The 22,353-nt window shown below is 45.4% G+C and overlaps 1 protein-coding gene across 1 annotated transcript in view; it reads left to right on the forward strand.

Moving 5' to 3' along the window:
- Positions 1 to 22,353, forward strand: part of LOC144608499 (poly(U)-binding-splicing factor PUF60-like) — a 69,118-nt gene that overhangs the window by 28,506 nt on the left and 18,259 nt on the right. The window contains 2 exon segments of the mRNA XM_078426345.1: positions 12,699 to 12,791; positions 16,346 to 16,559. Coding sequence (XP_078282471.1) covers positions 12,699 to 12,791; positions 16,346 to 16,559 — 307 coding nt within the window.

Here is a 22,353-nt window from a genome sequence, read left to right on the forward strand (position 1 = left end):
TGCTCTCCCAGATCGGTAGTAACCCCCTCCCCTTTTGCAACCCCTCTCTCACATCTGAATTTTCTAGACCCTGGAACATTGAGCTACCAGTTTTCCGTCCACCAGGCTTCTGTGATTGCAACAATATCTTGATTCATGTGCTGATCCACGCTCTCAACTCTTCCATCTTGACTGTGAAGTTTCTTGCATTAAGATGCAACCTTCTCATGCTTTCCCATTTGAACCTGTCCCCTCTGTCTACTGGACTTGCCTGTTCTATTTCCTACCATGATTCTAACACCCAACTCAAACCATTCCACTGTCATTCTGCTGCCTTGCTAGTTTAATCCTTACCTACAGGGGTATTGGTCCTCTAGTTTAGGTGTAACCTGCCCCCTTTGTACAGGTCCCCCTACCCCAGAAGAGGATGTGACAGTGAACAGTGTGGACCTGGTGTAGAACAAAAGGATTGAGGAGTACACTTGCACAGTTCCCTGAAAGTGGTGTCGCAGGTGTACAGGATGGGGAAGATGATTTTTGGTATGCCAACCTTCCTTCATTAGTAAGGGCAATGAGTATAGAAATTGGGATCTTACGTTGTAGTGTACAAGATGTTGGTGAGGCCACAGTTGGAATGTTAGTCAGAGAGCATGGAAAAAGGCCGTTTGTCCAAAATGTGTGTGTGCTGACAAAGATGGTCCATCCACGCTAGTCCTACCTGACTGTGTTTGGCTCATATACCTCTAAACCTTTCCTACCATGTACCTGTCCCAATGTCTTTTAAATATTGAGTTCCGAACACTTCAACTTCCTCCTCTGGCAGCTTGTTCCATGTACCCTTTACCGCCTGTGTGGAAAAACGTTGCCCCTCAGGTTCCTACTAAATTTTTCCCCTCATCTTAAACCTATGTCCTCTGGTTCTTGATTCACCTACTCTGGGTAAAAGACTGCATTCACTCTATATATTCCCCTCATGATTTTGTACACCTCTATGGTCACCTCTAAGGAGTTTCGCACAGTCCGTCTTAACCAACCTGATCTCCCGGTGGCTGAGCACTTCAAATCCCCCTCCCAGTCTGACCTTTCTGTCATGGGCCTCCTCCAGTGCCATAGTGAGGTCCACCGGAAATTGGAGGAACAGCACCTCATATTTCGCTTGGGCAGCTTGCAGCCCAGCGGTATGATCATTGACTTCTCCAACTTTAGATAGTTCCTCTAGATAGGGCGGCACGGTGGCGCAGCGGTAGAGTTGCTGCCTTACAGCAAATGCAGCGCCGGAGACTCGGGTTCGATCCTGGCTACGGGCGCCGTCTGTACGGAGTTTATACGTTCTCCCCGTGACCTGCGGGGGTTTTCCCCCGAGATCTTCGGTTTCATCCCACACTTCAAAGACGTTCAGGTATGTAGGTTAACTGGCTGGGCACATGTGAAAATTGTCCCTAGTGGGTGTAGGATAGGGTTAATGTGCGGGGATCGCTGGGCGGCGCGGACCTGGTGGGCCGAAGGGCCTGTTTCTGCGCTGTATCTCTAAATCTAAATACTCAATAGGTTAATTGGCTGGGCAAATGTTTTAAAAAAATTGTCCCTAGTGTGTAGGATAGCGTTAATGTGCGGGGATCGCTGGGCGGCGCGGACTGGACCCGGTGGGCCAAAGGGCCTGTCTCTAAATCTAAAAATCTAAATCTCTCTTCCTCTCTTCCCCCCCCTCCTTCCCAGTTCTCCCTCTAACTTCCTGTCTCTACCTATATCCTTCCTTTGTCCCACCCCCTGACATCAGTCTGAAGAAGGGTCTCGGCCCAAAACGTCACCCATTCCTTCACTCCTGAGATGATGCCTAACCTGCTGAGTTACTCCAGCATTTTGTGAATAAATACCTTCGATTTGTACCAGTATCTGCAGTTATTTTCTTACACTATGATCATCCCTCAATCTCCTGCGCTCCAAGGTATAAAGTCCTAGCCTGCCCAACAACTTCCTCTAGCTCAGCTCCTTGAGTCCTGGCAACATCTTCGTAAATCTTCTATGCACGCTTTCAGCTTAATGACATCCTTCCTATACAAGGCCGTGGAGACCAATTCACTGGATGTATTCAAGAGAGAGTTAGATATAGCTCTTAGGGCTAACGGAATCAAGGGATATGGGCAGAAAGCAGGAACAGGGTACTGGTTCTGGATGATCAGCCATGATCGCATTGAATGGAGGTGCTGGCTCCAAGGGCCAAATGGTCTACTCCTGCACCTATTTTCTATGTTTCTTTGATGACCAAAACTGAATACACTACTCCAAATGTGGCATCATCAATGTGTTATACAATTGTAACATAATATCCCAACTTCTATACTCAATACCTTGACTGATGAAGGCCAATATATCAAAAGCTGCCTTATCCATCCTATCTTCCTGTGACTCCATTTTCATGGAACTATGTACCTACACTCCTAGATCTCTCTGCTCTACAATACTCCCAGGGCCCTACCATTCACTGTGCTGGACCTGCTCTTTTTGACTTCCCAAAATGTAACACCTCGCACTTATCTGCATTAAAGTCCAATAGCTATTCCTCAGCCCACTTTCCCAGATGATCAAGATCCTGAGTCCATTTTTGATGATCGTCTTTGCGATTTACGATACCACCCACTTTACTGTCATCTGCATACTTATGAATCGTGTCTTCTGCGTTCTCATCCAAATTGTTAATATAACACCCAAACAGCAATGGATCCAGCACCGAGCCCTGAGGCACACTACTACTCGCAGGCCTCCAGTTCAAAAAACTATTGTCCACCATGAAGCCATCTCTATCCAGTCAGCTAGCTCTCCTTGGATCCCATGATCTCATCTTTCTGAGCACCCTACCATGCTGAACCTTCTCGAGGGCATTGCTGAGGTCCATATCGGCTGATCTGCGGCTTTTTCTTTGTCATTCTTTTTTGTTACTATTTCAAAGAACTCAATCAGATTCATAAGAGACAATCTCACATACAAAGTCATGCTGACTGTCCCTAATCAGCCCCTGTCTATCCAAAGACATCGCTCTGAATCCTCTGCAGAAACTTGCTACAACCGATGTTAGACTCACAATAGACAATAGGGGCAGGAGGAGGCCATTCGGCCCTTCGAGCCAGCACCGCCATTCAATGTAATCATGGCTGATCATTCTCAAATCAGTACCCCGTTCCTGCCTTCTCCCCATACCCCCTGATCCGCTATCCTTAAGAACTCTATCTAGCTCTCTCTTGAATGCATTCAGAGAATTGGCCTCCACTGCCTTCTGAGGCTGAGAATTCCACAGATTCACAACTCTCTGACTGAAAGAGTTTTTCCTCATCTCAGTTCTAAATGGCATACCCCTTAATCTTAAACTGTGGCCCCTTGTTCTGGACTCCCCCAACATTGGGAACATGTTTCCTGCCTCTAACGTGTCCAACCCCTTAATAATCTTATACGTTTCGATAAGATCCCCTCTCATCCTTCTAAATTCCAGTGTATACAAGCCTAGTCGCTCCAGTCTTTCAACATATGACACTCCCGCCATTCCGGGAATTAACCTAGTAAACCTACGGTTTACTCACAGGTTTATAGTTCCCAGATTTTGTAGCCCTTCTTAAATAGAGGCACAACATTCGCCACCTTCCAGTCTTCTAGCACCTCACTCGTGCCTAACGATATTTGTACCTTCGCCAGAGCTCCTGGAATGTTTGATTAGTAGGACTAGATGTTACAATCCCTAAGGTTTGCACTACAATTGACTGGTGTTGTTCTTGGGGGTGACCACTAGGTGATGTTGCTACCATTCAGACACATCTTCAGTTGTGTACCTCAACGTCACTGGGTGTTTCGGCCTTTTATCACAAGACACCCTCAGTCGAGGCAGACCCACCGCAGGGTGATCAGACCTGGGTGTGTGTCTTATGGTTAGCCTCAAGATGGTCACGTGGCAGCCCAGACAGTATCTTTTCTTTTCAGCCACAGCCAGAGACTGCTCTGTTCGGCGGCATTTGCAAGTTCTTTGATTGCCCTCCTTTGGGCCTGCCCTCTGACTCAGAGAATGTTAGCTGTGCATTGATAGGCATGGCGTTGGTGGTAACTCTCTTGCACTCGAGTGCAGTGCCAAACACCTCAGCACCTGGTTGTGTCGCCAGGTGTAACTGCCTTGTGTTAGGCTAGTCTTACAACCGACCAGGATGTGCTTGAGGTTTGCTGGAACTGCACACAGGGGGCAGGCTGGATCCTCTCCCAGCCAAAGATTTAAGTTTATGGGAGAGGGAAGGACGTCATATGTGGCTCTGATAATAAAGCTCAACATACTTGACTCCATGTTCCACAGCTCACTCCATGTGATCTTCCTCCTCTCAATGCTATCCCACCTCATCCAGCGGCCTTGCTTGGCTTGAGATATGGCTTTGGCACACCTGGCTGCTTCTTCTTGGCGGCGCACCTCCACCACCACCAGGTGCCGACGTTCAGCTGGAGTAGCCTTTTGCCAGGTAGGTTTCATTACTCCCAGGCCAAAGCCCCCTCGGCCTTGTTGGACATGGCCCACTATGTCCCGGTGTCGGAAGGCAGATTTTGCGTCCTGTACCACTGCTGCTGGAGTCCATTTCTTCCTTGTTGCTAGGGTTGGAGCGACACCTCTAACTATTGGGTCCCCGGATTCTGTTAGTGTCATGTCCAGCCTTGCTTTGGCGCATTTGAATTCCTCCACCAAGCTTGAGACTGGCAGTGAGAGGGCTCCATTCCCAGAGAGTCCTATGCTGCTGAGGCACCTCGGTAGCCCAAGCCACTTCCTCACTTGTGAGTTCACAAGTCTCTCCAGCTGGTTGACATGGGATAAAGTGACCTCATAGATGGTAATTGGCCACATGAGTCGGGGCAGCAGACCGAATTGAAGGCACCAAAGCTTCAGCTTCCCTGGGAGAGCAGTGTTGTTGATTTGCTTGAGGCCAAATTTTTGTTTGGCTTCCCGCAGTGTCCTTAGAGTTATGAAGAGATTTAAAGAATGTTGCCAGGACTCAAGGGAATCACATAGGAGAGGTTGGGTGGACGAGGGCTTTATTTCTGACAATACAGGAGACTGAGGGTTTTCCTATATGTATCACCCAAGTTGCCCCTCAGGTTACTGAGGAATCTTTCCTCTCAAACCGTTGCCCTCTTCTACTCGATTCCCCAACCCCGAGGAAAAATGGTGTGCATTCACCCTATCTAGGCCAGTACGAATTTATACGACACTTTAACTTAACCTCGGGTCATTGAGTTATACAGCATGGAAACAACTTGTCCATGAGTTAATCCATTTGCATGCACTGGTTGTATATCCATATAAACCATACTTAAATGTTGTCATTATGCCCACTTTATCACTTCACGCAGCTCGTTCCACATTCTTGCCCTTCTCTGTAATGTCTCACTGGCCTGTACTTCTCTGGCTTGTCCTAGCAGCCTTTCTTAAATAAAGGAACAACTTTCTCCTTTACCTTATCTCGTCCCTTTTGGCCTACCTGAATTGGCACTTGTGTGGTCTTACTTTCCTTTATACTCCTTGAGGGATTCTTTAATCCCGCATTCCCCCTTTTTATGACCAGGGTCTCGATATCCCTCATCAACCAGGGTTGCTTACTTCTGCCAGTTTTGCCCCCTCACTCTTAAGGGCCTATTTTCCCTGAACTCTCCTAATCTCACTTTTAAAAGCCTTGCAGTTACCAGACATTCCTTTACCTGCAAACGGTCTCACCAAATTGATTGCTGCAAGTCCCTGTCCAATGCCATTATAATTTGCTACTTGTCCAGACTTCTTTCCCAAGAGGTCGTGTCACCCTCTGTCTTGTGGATATTAATGTCTTGTGGATATTATGTGGATATAGTACATATTACTTTAGAAATTTTTCATTGACAATTAACAAATCGTTAAAGCCCAGGGTCCCATATGCCTTATTGCCTGCTCTTTCAAAAGTCCTGATACTTGTAAAGACTTTATGGGCATATACATTCAGGTCCCCCTATTGCCCCACACTCAATGAAAATTATGTAGCACAAGAAAACAATAGAAACAGAATTGCCCATCAGCCCTTCAAACTTGTCCTGCCATTTAATAAGATAATGTCTGCAATGTGAAAGCTGCCTCCATTTCCCTCCAGTCCTTGACCGATCAAGTATTTATCCACCTTCACTCATGTTACACCAGTACAATTAGTTGGTAAGGGCACATTTGTGTATAGGTCTAGTTGTCCTGTTAAAATAAAGGATGTGATGAAACTGGAAAGAGTGTGCAAAAAATTAACACGGATTTACTGGAAGACTGGATTTACAGCAAAGGAGGATTTACTGTAAGCATACAAGAAAGATCTTCAGCGATGTTACTGGGTCTGGAAAGTTTGAGAAGAGATTGGCTAGGTTAGGTTTTTTCCCACGTGACATTGGTAGCTGAGGGGTGATCTCAAAGGTTTAAAATGATGAGGGGCATAGATAAGATGAATCCATAGCCTTCCCCAGAGTATGGAGTATAAAACTAATGGGCCATGGCTTTTAGGTGAGATGGGTAAGATTTAAAGGGACCGGAGGGGCAGCTTTTTCCACACAGGGTAGCAGATACATGGAACAAGCTGCCAGAGGAAGTGATGGAGGCAGGTACAATTATGACATCTAAAAGAGACTTGGGCAGGTACATGGTTAGGAAAGGTTTAGAGAGCTATGGGCTGGGTGCTTGCAAGTGGGACGAGCTCAGTTAGGTGACTTAGTCGAAATGGCCGGGTTTTGCCCGTTTCCGTTCAAGACTCCCATTAGTGAAAACATCAGGTCACAAGGGATTTTGTTTAGAGATACAGCATGGAAACAGGCCCTTCGGCCCACAGTCCACACCAACCAGCAATCCCCACACATTAACACTACCCGACACACACTTGGGACAATTTTACATTTATACCAAGCCAATTCACCTACAAACCAGTACGTCTTTGGAGTGTGGGAGAAAACCGAAGATCTCAGAAAACCCACGCAGGTCGCGGGAAGAACGTACAAACTCCGAACAGACATCCGTAGTCAGGATCGAACCTGGGACTCTGGCGCAGTAAGGCAGCAACTCTACCGCTGCGCCACTGAGCTGCCTTAGGAGTAGAATTAGGCCATTTGGTCCATCAAGTCTACTCCGCCATTCAATCATGGCCGATCTATCTCTCCCTCCTAACCCCATTCTCGTGCCTTCTCCCCATAACCCCTGACACCTCTACTAATCAAGAATGTATCTATCTCTGCCTTAGAAATATCCATTGACTTGGCCTCCACAGCCATCTGTGGCAAATAATTCCACAGATTCACCACCCTCTGACTAAAGCAATTCTTCCTCATCTCCTTCCTAAAGGAACATCCCTTAATTCTGAGGCTATGACCTCTGGTCCTAGACTCTCCCACCAGTGGAAACATCCTCCACATCCACTCTATCCAAGCCTTTCATTTTTCGGTATGTTTCAATGAGGTACCCTCATGCTTCTAAACTCCAGTAAGTACAGGCCCAGCACCGTCAAAAACTCATCATATGTTAACTTGATCATTCCTGAAATCATTCTTGTAAACCTCCTCTGGACCCTCTCCAGAGCCAGCACATCCTTTCTCAGATATGGTGCCGAAAATTGCTCACAATATTCCAAATGCGACCTGACCAGCACTTTATCGAGCCACAGCATTACATCCCTATTTTTGTATATAAACCCTCTTGAAATAAATGCTAGCATTGCGTTTGCCTTCCTTACTACCAATTCGACTTGCAGATTAACTTTTTGGGAATCCTGCACCTTCACTCCCAAGGTCCCTTTGCACCTCCGATTGCTGGATTCTCTCCCCATGTATGACTCCACACTTTGCTTCACTATATTCCATCTGCCACTTCTCTGCCCACTCTCCCAACCTGTCCAATTCCTTCTGCAGAGTCCCTGCTTTCTCTACACTACCTGACACCCCACTATTTTCATATCATCTACCCAGTCAATTCCTTTAGCATGTTATATACTTGAATAAAGTCATCCCTTGTTCGTCTAAATTTAAGTGAATAAGGGCCCAGAATGTTTAGTGTCTCTTGGCAGGATAATACTGTCATCCTAGGAATTGGCCTCCACTGTTATTTATTAGGGAGGTGACCAAAACTGTATGCAGTATTTCAGGTGAGACTTCAACAACACCAGGTACAATTGCAATTAGTAAACTCTAACCCCTTTGCAATAAAGGCCAAATGTCTGTTTCATATTTATTTCAGATACAGCGCGGAAACAGGCCTTTTCGGCCCACCAAGTCCGCACCGCCCAGTGATCCCCGCACACTAACACTATCCTACACACACTAGGGACAATTTTTACATTTACCCAGTCAATTAACCTACATACCTGTACGTCTTTGGAGTGTGGGAGGAAACCGAAGATCTCGGAGAAAACCCACGCAGGTCACGGGGAGAACGTACAAACTCCTTACAGTACAGCACCTGTAAAGCAGCAATTCTACCGCTGCGCTACCGTGCCGCCCTCAACTCAACTCACCTCAACTAATTATTGATCTGCCTGCTTGCGTTTTGGTGATTCATGCACTAGACCACTTCGATCCCTCTGAACTTCACTCATTGCAGTGTCTCTCCATGTAGCTCATAATCTGCCTTTTGCCTTCTCTTATTGAAGTGCATGACCTCACACATCCCCACATTAAACTCTGTTTGGCCCTCTTTTGCCTACTCTCAATCTATAACTCTTGCAGAATCACAATATCCTTATCACAAGATGCCTTCCAGCTATTTTTGTACCATTGTCAAATTCAAAACCTTGCATATTGTTCCTTCCTCCAGTCATTTATGTAAATAGTGAGTAATTGTGAGCCGAGAATTGATCCCTGTGGTAGTCTACCAGTTATAACCTTCCAGTTGGAAAGGACACATTTATTCCAACTCTTTCTGTGAGATGGTTGGTTTACGATCCATTCCAACACACCTCATACCACAGGCATTTATTTGGAACATAGAACAGTGCACTATGTCTGTACTTACCACAATGCCAATTTAAACTAATTACACCTGCCTCTACTTGGTCTATATTCCCTCATTCTCTGACTGTTCATGTGCCTGTATTCACTTTAGGTTATTGTCACGTGTACCGAGGTACAATAAATAGCTTTTTGTTACATAGAAACATAGAAAATAGGTGCAGGAGGAGGCCGTTCGGCCCTTTGAGCCAACACCACCATTCATTGTGGATGATCATGGCTGATCGTCCACAATCAGTAACCTGTGCGCAACCTATTTATTTTTATTTTTTTAATATTTCAGATACAGCGCGGAAACAGGCCTTTTCGGCCCACCAAGTCCGCACCGCCCAGCGATCCCTGCACATTAACACTATCCTACACACACTAGGGACAATTTTTTACATTTTACCCAGTCAATTAACCTACAAACCTGTACGTCTTTGGAGTGTGGGAGGAAACCGAAGATCTTGGAGAAAACCCACGCAGGTCACGGGGAGAACGTACAAACTCCTTACAGTACAGCACCCGTAGTCAGGATCGAACCTGAGTCTCCGGCGCTGCATTCGCTGTAAGGCAGCAACTCTACCGCTGCGCCACCTCTCCCCATATCCCTTGATTCCACTAGCCCCCAGAGCTCTATCTAACTCTCTCTTAAATCCATCTAGTGATTTGGCCTCCACTGCCCTCTGTAGCAGAGAATTCCACAAATGCACAACTCTCTGGGTGAAAAAGTTCCTTCTCACTTCAGTTTTAAATGGCCTCCCCTTTATTCTATGACTGTGGCCCCTGGTTCTGGACTCCCCCAACATTGGGAACATTTTTCCTGCATCTAGCTGGTCCAGTCCTTTTATAATTTTACCACAATGCCAATTTAAACTAATTACACCTGCCTCTACGCTGCACTGCCTCAATTACAACGATGTCCTTCCTCAAATTAGGAGACCAAAACTGTACACAATACTCCAGGTGTGGTCTTACCAGGGCCCTATACAACTGCAGAAGAACCTCTTTACTCCTATACTGAAATCCTCTCGTTATGAAGGCCAACATGCCATTAGCTTTCTTCACTGCCTGCTGTACCTGCACGCCAACTTTCAGTGACTGGTGTACAAGGACACCCAGGTCTCGCTGTACTCCCCCCTTACCTAACCTGACACCATTGAGATAATAATCTGCCTCCTTGTTTTTGCCGCCAAAGTGGATAACCTCACATTTATCTTTATTATACTGCATCTGCCACGCATCTGCCCACTCATTCAACCTGTCCAAGTCACCCTGCAACCTCCAAACATCCTCTTCGCAGTTCACACTGCCACCCAGCTTTGTGTCATTTGCAAACTTGCTAGTGTTACTTCTAATTCCTTCATTCAAATCATTAATATATATGGTAAACAGTTGTGGCCCCAACACTGAGCCTTGTGGCACTCCACTCGCCACTGCCTGCCATTCTGAAAATGACCCGTTTACTCCTATTCTTTGCTTCCTGTCTGCCAACCAATTCTCTATCCAAGTCAACACCCTACCCCCAATACCATGTGCTCTAATTGTGCTCACCAATAATGCGTGATAACCAGTCAGCAGAAAGACAATACATGATTCCAATCAATCCATTTAGTGTATAGATACATGGTAAGGGAATAACGTTTACTGCAAGGAAAGTTTAGTCTGAGGGACATCAAAGATATAGATAGTAGGTCAGCACTGCTTTCTGGTTGTGGTAGGATGATTCAGTAGCCCGATTTACATTGACTGGGCGATGGTATCGCGGAACATCTTCGCTCAGCCCGCCTGAACCTACCTGATCTCCCAGTTGCCGGACACTTTAATTCTCCATCCCATTCCTACACATTCCTTTCTGGCTGAGGTCTCCTCCGTTGTCAGATTGAGGCTAAACGCAAATTGGAGGAACTGCATCTCATATTTCGCTTGGGCAGCTTACAGCCCAGTGGTATGAATATTGATTTTTTCCACTTCATGTAGCCCCGGCATTCTCTCTCTCTCTATCCCTCCCCCACCCAAGTCGCACTAGCAACCCTTTTACCCTACAAACAGCTAACAATGGCCTGTTCTCCTTATCATCATTACTTTTTTTGCATATCTTTCATTCATTGTTCTTTATCTCTCCACATCACCGTCTATATCTCTCGTTTCCCTTATCCTTAACCAGTTTGAAGAAGGGTCTCGACCCGAAACGTCCCCCATTCCTTTTCTCCAGAGATGCTTCCTGTCCCGCTGAGTTACTCCAGCTTTTTGTGTCCACAGTTTAAACCAGCATCTGCAGTTCCATCCTATACCTTTTGCCTGATGGGAGAAGAGGGAGTGGCCTGGGTGCGACTTGTCCTTGATTATGCTGCTGGGCTTGCTGAGACAGCACGGGGTATAAATTGAATCAATAGAAAGGAGGGTTTTTTTGTGCGATGGCCTGGGCTGCCCTCCAGCATTTGACATATTGACCCTGGGTAAAAAGACTGCCTCTCACAATTTCATTTGTTTCTATCAGGTTACCGCTCAGCCTCTGATACTCCAGAAAAAAGAATTTACACTTAGAGCAAATGCTCTCTAATCCAGGCAACATACTGCCTCAACATCCTTCCTGTAATTTGGTTTACAAACCCACAGCCTGATTTCCCAGTTTTTTAATATTTAACTTCCCCCAATGAAAAAAGCGTTCAATATGCCGCCTTTGCCACTGTATCTGCTTGTGTTACCACTTTGGGGAGGGGCGATGGACTTGCACCCCAAGATCTCTCTGTCCATCAGTGCCCTGAAGGATCTTGCCATTTTCCAGATATTTCTTAATTGATGTACTTGCCTCCTGTGTTGCACTTTTTCCAAAAACAAACTGCTAGAATAACCGCTGATCAGGCAGTATCTGTAAGGGAAATAGATAACATTTTGGGTCGGGGTCCTTCTTCGGATTGAACAAACGCCCCAACCTGAAATGTCATCTGTCCATTCTACTCACGGATGCTGTCTGACCCATGCGAGTTTCTCTAATGGATTGTTTCTTTTTTGCTCTGGATTCCAGCCTCTGCAGTCTCTTGTCAAATTCTTTTTGGAAATCTAAATACACCACATCAGTAGGTTGCCTTGTATCATTTCTTCCTGTTACGTCTTGAAATAATTTGAGCAAATTTGTCAATCATTAATTACGGTTTGTAAAACCATGTTGACTAGATTTAATGATATTCCACTTTTTTAAAATTGATTAGCTGTTTCCTCTGATTATGGATGTGAGTATTTTACTCATAGCTGTTTAACTTGGTTGTAGTTCCCTGCCTTTGTCCTTTTGGGGTGATCTGAATGAGGTGTTAAAGTGACTTGATGAGGCAAGATCAGGCTGGCTGACCTCCCTCTGATTGTTGAAGTAGAGGTGGGTGACAAATCATCTTTAAATTCTTCAAGAAATAGAGGATGTGGGAACTGGTGTTTCTGTGGCAGAGCTGCAGTAGACCCAGGGCCTTTCTGATTCTTCAGTAGGTATAGATGTTCTGGTATGATGGCAGATCTCTGAATGTCGGTAACTATAGAAACAAACTTGGAAGAGAAATGCCGAATGAGATTATTAGGCTACAGCTCCTAACATGCTCTACAGGTTAATTAGATGGTGGTTGTGAAGTTGTTTCTGTGTGCGCATGATGACGGACTAGTGATGGCCAACTCGCACCAGAGCCTGCACTCTGCTGTTGTAGAATAGAAAGTGAGGCCCTTCCTTTTGCTTGTAGGGGTTTGCTTTTGTGGAGTACGAAGTTCCAGAGGCAGCTCAGCTTGCTCTTGAGCAGATGAACTCGGTGATGCTGGGAGGCAGAAACATCAAGGTAAGTGACTTTAGCACTTTAATGTGTAGGCTATATGACCACAAGCAGACCAAGCTGCTTTCAACTGCATGAAAGTGAAGTGCACTGTGGTCTGATGAAGGAATAAGGCATTGAAGTGGATGTAGCTGGTGATAATAGATAGTGGTGATTAGATTGATGGTTGTATGGCAGTTTGGTGATAACAGAAATGTAAAACCTCATTTCATTGTCATCCAGTCAGCAGCGACGTAGGCAGTCATCAATTCCTCTGCAACATGACAGTGGTCAAGTGCTAATTCATGTTAATTGGATGACCACTGCACACCCATCTCCCCATCCCCACAAAACATCCCAGCAAGAATTTGGGGGAACCATATGATTTTGCTATTTTCCCCATTACAATTGACTCTTCCAATAGAATTCTACTAGTTTTAAATATGGTAGGTCAAGATGTTCTAGATTAATTTGTTAAGATGTGTCACGGGCATGCTAATGTAGATTAATGCGCGCCTGTACAACTGATAAAGGGCCCTCTGCTTTTACATATGAGCAACTGTGGCTGTGAAACCTACAGAATGAAGGTCATTCTGCTCATTCGTTAACCATCCCAACAAAACTGGTAAGTAAACATAGGCATAGCTTATGGGATGCCAAACTGGCTACAATTGGGTTTGGTATTAATGGAGGAACTGATGTGCTAATGCCCATGGAACATTAGCCTTGGAATAGAAGAGGCCATTTAGTGTGGTTTGAGTAGACCTCTGTTGGGAGCTAGATGCAGCCTACTCACGGCAGGTTTTTGAAACAAACTTTGGGTAGTGTGCAAGAGTAGGCCATGGAAAGGAGCTATCAGCCTGCATATATCTGTCACAAAGGCTAAAGACTAATTGAAATTATGCCGTTGTAGAAAGCGAGTTTAGCTGAGATATGATGGGTTTGGAATAGTGAGATCCAGATAGTGGGTACAAGTGATTGAAGTGCAGTGCTGCTGGGCCTGTGATTTAAAGTCAATGTAGTAAAGGTGGCAATCCTAGAAGGAAGGAGCATCTTGTTCAAGAGGAGTAGGCTATCTAAATAGTGTGAGATGAGGGGAGGGCAGATGAAATAGATGTTAAAAGCCAAGACATAAGACTGCAGATTCTGGAGTCTTGAGCTAAAACAAACTGCTGAAAGATCTCAGTGGGTCGAGCAGCAGTTGTAATGATGAGAGATGTTCAGTCCTGGGGCAGGGAAAGTTATCGGAAAAGACATTTAGTTTCCTGATTGGTCTTGTGAAAAGGCATTGGTAAGTGGCGGATAGATGGAGCTGTGAGCATGGGAGCTTGCAGCGATAGTGTGATCTGTCCACAGGCACAGATGATGTGGGTGGAGGAGAGAAGACTTCCTGGTGGCTTTACAATGGATCTCAAGTTTAACGTCAGTTCCTCCAACTCTGATTGAATCAGACTTTTCGGTGCCCATGTTTAAGGTCTAGGATTTTGCTGACGTTATGAATGCTGCCGTAACAGTGATTATGTGATTAGAAACTGCCTCTCTCTTTGTGTCTCCTCCAAGCTTTTATGTAGAGCAGGATTCGGCTGCAGAGTGACCTCCTCGCCAGTCCAGCAGCCTTTATGTTCAGAAGAAGCAGCAACTGTAAATTCCAGCATTAAGGTGTCGCAGCCAGGAGCACACGGCATTCTAAGCGACTACATCTCCGGGAAACAGCTTGGGATTGGGGGCAGGCAGGGCGGGATCATGAATTTTACCTAACTTTCCTCTGCAATAAATATTTTTGAAGTGATACTTTAATGAAAAGCAATTGCAGGTCATTGGAGTGAAGTTTTGTTCTTGTGAAGTACGTAGCGTCTATTCTTGGCTTGTCCTGTTGGCAGCTGGCTCTGCTCTTGCGTTTGTGTGGAGTACATCAGGGAACTTTGAGCAGCTACTGTAGTGGGTTTGACTTAATTACCTGCAGTAAAATGTGTAGGTGCTGTGTTCACTTGAGAAAGCTTGGCCATGTTTTTAATCGTGCTGAAGATGTGCTGTGTGAGTAATTGAAGATCAAACGTGGAAATGACTGATGGACCGTGACGGTCAGGAACGACAGACTCTGTCTGGACCCTTGATTATAAGCCAGGCACAACAGCGGTCTTGTGGACATCCACGTTCTGTCCTGTTCCTTGCTGCTTGTTCGCTGTGCCATCTGCACACCCTGATGTTTGCATCATGTTCTGCTGCTTGTTTCTGGCCTGAATCACAATTCAAGGCCCCTTTCTTTCTTGTAATAAATGGCAGCTTTGTACTTGGAATCGGACCCCGGACCCTGGCAAGAAGATGTTCTTTGGAACTCTTGCTAACCTGCACTTTGTTTCTTGTTTCATGCTGCAGATCTAGCATAAGTAGTTCCTTGTGGATACAAAGCCACTTCTTTCTCTCTTCCCCTGTGCATCCTAACGTTGGACGTTTCCCATCAACTGAAGAGTGAAGAATTTGAGTTGGTTTAGTTTCCCACCTACGAGCAGTTGGCTTTAATTCAGCGTCTAAACAATAAATGCACAAGTTGTGAAACCAGTCTCTGATCTCTTCTTTCCACCCACCACTATGTTTACTGCAATGGCTCTGTCCTGTGTCTGCAGCGGGTTGCGCTTAGGGTCTGATTCACATACTTTTGTGTTGTGCAATTGGCTGGGGGGATAAGTCAGGGCTCTCGCAGTAAACATACACACAGATGTCAACTTGTATTTGGTATCTGTTAAAGGGGCCTTCAGCCCATTTAAAAAGTGGTAAGTTTCAACAGCTTGCTGTCAGGTGCAATCCTCTGCCAATTGTTTCGAGTCGTGTGCTGCTGTGTTGGGGAGAAATCCAGCTTGTGACGTTGCATTTTCTCCCACTGCCTGGGGTCGCTGTTCCTGCTCCTGCCTGCGGTGTGTTCTGGGTAGGATGACATCACTCTGGTCTGCTTGTTCTGTAGCTGCCCTGTACGAATCATCCACACATGATCAATTTCTGTGGAAGGTTTTGTACAATGCAGCTGCAGTGATGTCATTCTACCCAGAACACACCACAGGAAGGTGCGTGGGCTGCTAAACTCTTCCCTCCATCCTCTCTTCCCCTTTGTACCTGCCCTTTCCTGGTGGTGAACGAAGGCGAGGTTACAGGGTGGATTTCTCCGCAGCACCACAACGTGTGGCACGGAGCACTTGGCAGGCGATTGTGCGTGGGAGCAGGAAATTTACTGTTTTTTAAATGAGGTGTAGTTTCCCTTTAATTAGATGTGCCAGCATGCTACATACTCTCCTGGAAAACACTAAGGCTTTTTTTGTGCACTGGAGTCCAGTGTTCTTAATGAGTGGTCTGGAGAAAAATTAGTGAAGTTTGGAAACCAGTCTCTTCCCAATGGAAGCAGGCTCTGCGACACACTCAATCCCATTGTTAATGGGCACCTTTTGCCAATGTTTCTGGGGTACTTCCAATGTCCCAGGAAGATTCCAGGTGGCATCTCAATTCTTAGCCTGTGTTTTTCAGGAGAAGTGGCATGGTTCGTATTAATTTCTAGCTTGGTCTGTAATTGGCGGGGGTTTCTTTTGTTACAGGTTGGCAGACCGAGTAACATAGGACAAGCTCAACCAATCATAGACCAGCTTGCAGAGGAAGCCAGGGCGTTTAACAGAATTTATGTCGCGTCCGTTCACCCGGATCTGTCGGATGATGACATTAAAAGTGTGTTCGAGGCCTTTGGAAAGATTAAATCCTGCACCTTGGCCCGAGACCCCACAACGGGGAAGCACAAAGGATATGGATTCATTGGTGAGTGTTCTGTTGGTAAAACTGGTTTCTTGACGGTATTGTGGAGAAAGGGAGGAACACACATTTACAACATTAAATACAAGGCCTAGCATTTTTCTAAAGTGGAGTTGCACAGAGTAGTGACCTTTCACCTCAGGGATGTGGCAATGTTTGCAGCCCAAGTAGATGGTGTGAAGGACTGCTCTGGTTCTTAGTCCTCAATTACAAGTTTCAACACTCATCTCATTTCCTTTTGCTGTTTGATTTTTTTTCCTCTTGTCTTGTTTTCTCCCACTCTAAAGCACCAAGCAACGTCCTAAGTTTAACCAGACTGCCACTCACTCAGCGTTGAAAGGCCATCAGGACAGTACGCCAGAATTGGAAGAGTTGTCCTGATGGAGTGGGAATGACTGGAAGAGAAGGCTCATGGTTAGAACCACAGAGGACAAGCCGTGCATTTCATCTCAACCAATGCTAATAGCAGAACTAGGGACAGTGGGGGAGGTATTCCTTCGCACCATCAGCCCTTCTTTCCTCCTATTAGTTGATGCTGCTTAAAGTATAGATTTCTGCATGTAGGCTGGCAAGCTCACATGTCAATATAGCTCACTTCTGTGCCTTGGGCACAGCCACAGTTGCGAGGATGCTGCATTTTTAACATTCGGGTTTTCGTCGTGACTGTTATCCAAGACTTGCGCCAGCGTTGTTATCTGGAATTTCTCGAGTTGGGACTCTTCATTTGTGCTGGCCACTACATGTAAGCAACCCTTTATCTACAAGCCACTGCTGTTGGGCATTCCTGTTTGACCTTGACATAATGTATTCGCCATCACTAGCTACTGATGGATATGTGCTGTATGTTCAGTCTGAATGCTGCATCTTTGTGGCTATCTTGAAACTGAGAATACAGAACCAGAGGCGACTTCTTCCCAAGTTTTTCGCAGCTAGTGGGTTTTCTCACCTGTCTGGGGCAGTTGTGGATGAACTGATTGTTGTTATTAGTCAACTATTCTTGTAAACGCCAGGTTTCAGGTTAACAAACAAGGTGGCCCACGATATTTCCTTCAGTTAACAATGTCTATCAATTTAGTGGCAAAAACACAGCCAGAAACCTGAAAAGGTTTGCGGCCTAGCATGATAATATATTGGAGAAGTGGGTTCTATATCTCATTGCTGTGCTTGAGGGCTGCTGGGTGACTGTGCCAACTGCAGCATGGACTTGCCAGGCAGGTGATCCGTTGAATGAATGCTTTGTATTGTGTGTGCAGTGAGTAGGAAACAGCTGTGAATCGTTGGCTGACGCAGATTTGGATTTGCAATGTGACTGATTGATAGGGGTATGAGGATGCCTTCTATTCTATCAACGGGCAAGATGTTTTACAACTAGCAATTGTGCGTCAACATATCTAATCTTGATGTTTTGGGTGGGAGGGGGGGGGGGAGGATGGGGACAGGGTTGTTATAATAATCAAGCCATCTCCAGGTTGTCCTGGTACTTAATGGCAATTATTCCTTCTGAATTGTACTCTGTTTTTAGTTGAAGCATGGATGTTTTGTAATTGTGAACTGAAGAGTGCCCAGCTGATATATTGCACGTAACATGTTGGATTTTATAGGTCATTTAATATTTTCAGGTATGGTCAGCAGTCTTTGAAGTTTTTTTGTGTTCTGTAACTCAACATGAGCATTCTTTGGCACAGAAGTCTTGCAGTGAAGTGAAGCTGGAAGTGGAGTGGGGAAACTAGGCATCTGTAGCTGAGCGTAAGCAAGATAACACTTCTCTGATCTGGTATTGGTCCTATGAAATGGCTTTGAATGACAGTAGAGTTGAAAATATTTGTGCTCCTGATCCCCTTTGTCAGCAGAATGCATCTCAGCCATGCTTGGGAACAGCCAATGCAGATTAATCATAAATCCCTTGGATGCACACTAAGGTGAAGCCCTATTTGCTATGTGTGACTAATTTTACTGCTTGTCCAGCTTGCGCTGTCAATGACTGGAAAGCATAGGTTTAACGTGAAAAGGAAAGCAATTGATGGAACCTGAGGAAGTAGTTGAGCAGGTACAATTACAACATATAAAAGGCATTCGTACAGGTATGTGGATAGGAAAGGTCTGGAGAGATGGGCCAGGCATGGCCAAATAGGACTAGCTTGGATAGGGTATCTCGATCAGTATGGACGAGTTGGGACAAAGGGTGTATGAATGAACTGCAGGTGCTGCTTTAAACCAAAGATAAACACAAAATGCTTGAGTAACTCAGCGTGACAAGCAGCATCTCTGGAGAGAAGGAATGGGTGACGTTTCAGGTTGAGACCCTTCTTCAGACAAGGGGCCTGTTTCCAGGCTGTATGACTGACGAGAGCAACAAAGTTGTGATAAACTTTCACAAAACATTAGTTTAGCCACATCTGAGATATTGTGGCTCCTGGGTGCCATATTTTAAGTAAGATGAAGGCATTTTGGTGCATGCAGAAGAGATGAACTAAAATGGCTCTCAGGGTGACGGTCTGTGATTATGTGAATAGTTTGAAGCAGCCGGGGTTACCCCATGGTGGCGAGGAGGAATAGAAACCATTTCCCTAGGCAAAGTCAAGAATGCGGGGTGGTGAATGAAGGTGAATGTCGAGAGTGACAAGATGAGTGATTAAGGATCTGAAATGCACTACGGAGTGTTCTGATGGAGGCAGATTGAATTGTGGTGTTTAAGGAAAATTGTGATTACACTTGAAAGGAAAGTATTCACAGGACTGTGGGGAGTCGGTGGGTTTGTTGTACTTACTGGGTAGCATTTGCATAGAATTGGGACTCAACAGGCCAAATGGTCTCCTGTGCGGTAACCATTGAGAACATGTTGGTGATGGCCAGCAACCTCTGAATATGGCATCAGACTGCTTGCCAATTGGGCATCATGGCTTGCTGCTTCAAATGTTTGGCCTGCCTGTGTGGCAAATTCCACCAATAGTTTCAGACACGTTGTTACCTTCAATGACCTTTGACTCCAACACTAGGTATGGAAGAAATGTAGGCATCGTTTATCATGGCACATGCTATCAGGCTCCAGAACATTGGATTGCTTCCATTAGAGGCTCTGTAGATGACTACAGTGTTGTGCTATTTCACCCACTTCCATTCCCTCACACCCAAAACTCTTGGCCTTGAGAGTTCCGCAGTGGTCGATGCTGGGGCCGCTACTCCTCGCGTTATATATTAATGACTTGGATTGAAGGCTTTGTGGCCAAGTTTGCAGATTATACAAAAATAGGTGGAAGGGCAGGTAGTGTAGAGAAAGCAGGGACTCTGCAGAAGGACTTGGACAGGTTGGGAGAGTGGGCAGAGAAGTGGCAGATGGAATATAGTGAAACAAAGTGTGGAGTCATGCATTTTTGTAGTAAGGCCACATTTGCAATACTGTAAGCAAATTTGGGCACCATATCTGAGGAAGGATGTGATGGCTCTGGAGAGGGTCCAGAGGAGGTTTACAAGAATGATCCCAGGAATGTGTCGGATCATTCCAGGAATGAGTAGGTTAGCTTATGATGAGCGTTTGGCGGCACTGGGCCTGCACTCACTGGAGTTTAGAAGAACGAGGAGGGACCCGATTGAAATATACAGAACATTGAAAGGCTTAGATAGAGTGAATATGGAGAGGATGTTTCCACTAATGGGAGAGTCCAGGACTAGAGGCCATAGCCTTTGAATTAAAGGACGTTCTTTTAAGAAGGATATGAAGAGAAACATCTTTAGTCAGAGGGTGGTGAATCTGTGGAATTCTTTGCTATGGAAGGCTATGGAGGCCAAGTAATTTGATATTTTTGATGCAGGGATAGATAGATTTTTGATTAGTACAGGTGTCAGAGGTTATGGGGAGAAGGCAGGAGAATGGGGTTAGGAGGGAGAGATGGAGGGAGAGACAGGGGGTATGGGGAGAAGGCAGGAACGGGGTACTGATTGAGAGTGATCAGCCATGATCGCATTGAATGGCGGTGCTGGCTCGAAGGGCTGAATGGCCTACTCCTGCACCTATTGTCTATTGTCTATTGGATCAGCCATGATTGAATGGCGCTGCAGAGGTGGGTGTGGCTGAGTGTTGCTGAAATAAATGCAAAGCCTGCTTCACAAAGTTTCCCTGAGGGAATGTGGAATGCATAGGAACGTCTTGGAGTAAGGAGGAACTTTGGATGGGGATTCAAGAAAGCAACAAATCTGTGCGGAGGAGCAAAGGAGTGAGCAAGTTAAAGAAGGTTGAAGAAAGGTGAGAAAGTGAGGTAAGACCTGCTATGGTGATCTCTGTTTCACACCAACTATCCTCATAATCTGACCCCTGGAAGTATTGGGCTTGGGGGATCACCAGCTCATCCTTGTCTCCACTAAATTGAAAATCAGTACAAATTTGCTTGCAGGTTCCAAGCTTTGCTGAGATGAGCACAGACTGATAGGTAAAGAGCACCAGGTAAAAGTCAGGAGCTGATCCAGAGTTTCGGATAAGCTACAGTTGAGAGCTCGGGGAAAGTGTCCAGCAAGGCAGTAGCTGTTGGTGTTAGTGGACAATCCTGGGGTTGAGTGATCCCATCTTAGAAGACAGGACAGTTGTCAACATTGTAGGAAGGAACTGCAGATGCTGGTTTGAACCAAAGATAGATGGAAAATGCTGGAGTAACTCCAGCAGCTCTGGAGAGATGGAATGGGTGACGTTTGGGTTGAGACCTGAAATCTGATGAAGGGTCTCCATCCGAAACGTCACCCATTCCTTCTCTCCAGAGATTATGCCTGTCCCGCGAAGTTACTCCAGCATCTTGAGTCTATCTACAGTTGTGAACTATCTGGTTTAACCAAAGCGAAGAGCCTGGCAATGGTGTGTGTTTGTGATCTGTGATCGTCTCTGAAGTTAATCTTCTCTTTGGAAATCCTTCCTGCTCAAAACCTTGGTTTTGACTGAGCATCATTTTAGTAGTGTGTTTTATTTGGAGTTTTGTATTATTATAGATAAGAGAGTGGATATTTAGCCCATCGGGTTATACCAAGTAAATGCCAGTTTAGTTTAAATCAAACATTTGGGTTGGTTTATTATTAGAGTCATAAAGTGAGTCATAAAGTTTCCCTCCAAACATGTCCTATCCATGTTGTCATTCGTGCTATACAGGAAAAGTGCGTTGGAATATAGTGTTACAGCTGCAGGAAAAATGTATATATACCAAACCAAATGCAGATTTTAAAATGTATATATACCAATACCAAATGCAAATTTAAAAATGCAACGGCTGCCATGAGGTGGATGGCATTCGTCCCCAGTATATGTGAAGTCAATTTAGTAGCCTGATAACAGCGGGGAACAAGCTGTTCCTAAATCTAGTGGTACTTGCTTTCACCTTTCTGTATCTTCTGCCTGACGGGAGAGGGGAGAAGAGGGAATGACCAAGGTGTGAGTGGTCCTTGGTTATGTTGGCTGCTTTCTCGAGGCAGTGTGAAGTGTAGGTGGGGCCGATGGTGGGGAGTCTGGTCTGTGTGATGGACTGGGCTACATCCACAACTCTCTGTAATTTCTTGCTGTCTTGGGTTATCAATCCAGGCTGTGACGCATCCGGATAAGATGCTTTCTACGGTGCATCAAGAAGTTGGTGATGCTGAATTTCCTCCGTTTTCTAAAGAAGTAGAGGTGTTGCTTTCATGGCCCTAGCGTGAATGTGGACAGATTGTTGGTGATATTTGCTTGGCCCTTGATGAATTAACTTTGGAGTTCTTTTGCTGCGCTAGCTAATGCAGATTGTCCAATTACTGCCAAATTATGGGTACAGTGTTGTGGAGTCTTTGACCA

This window comes from Rhinoraja longicauda, chromosome 2 (genome assembly GCF_053455715.1).
Source record: "Rhinoraja longicauda isolate Sanriku21f chromosome 2, sRhiLon1.1, whole genome shotgun sequence".
Lineage (NCBI taxonomy): Eukaryota > Metazoa > Chordata > Chondrichthyes > Rajiformes > Arhynchobatidae > Rhinoraja > Rhinoraja longicauda.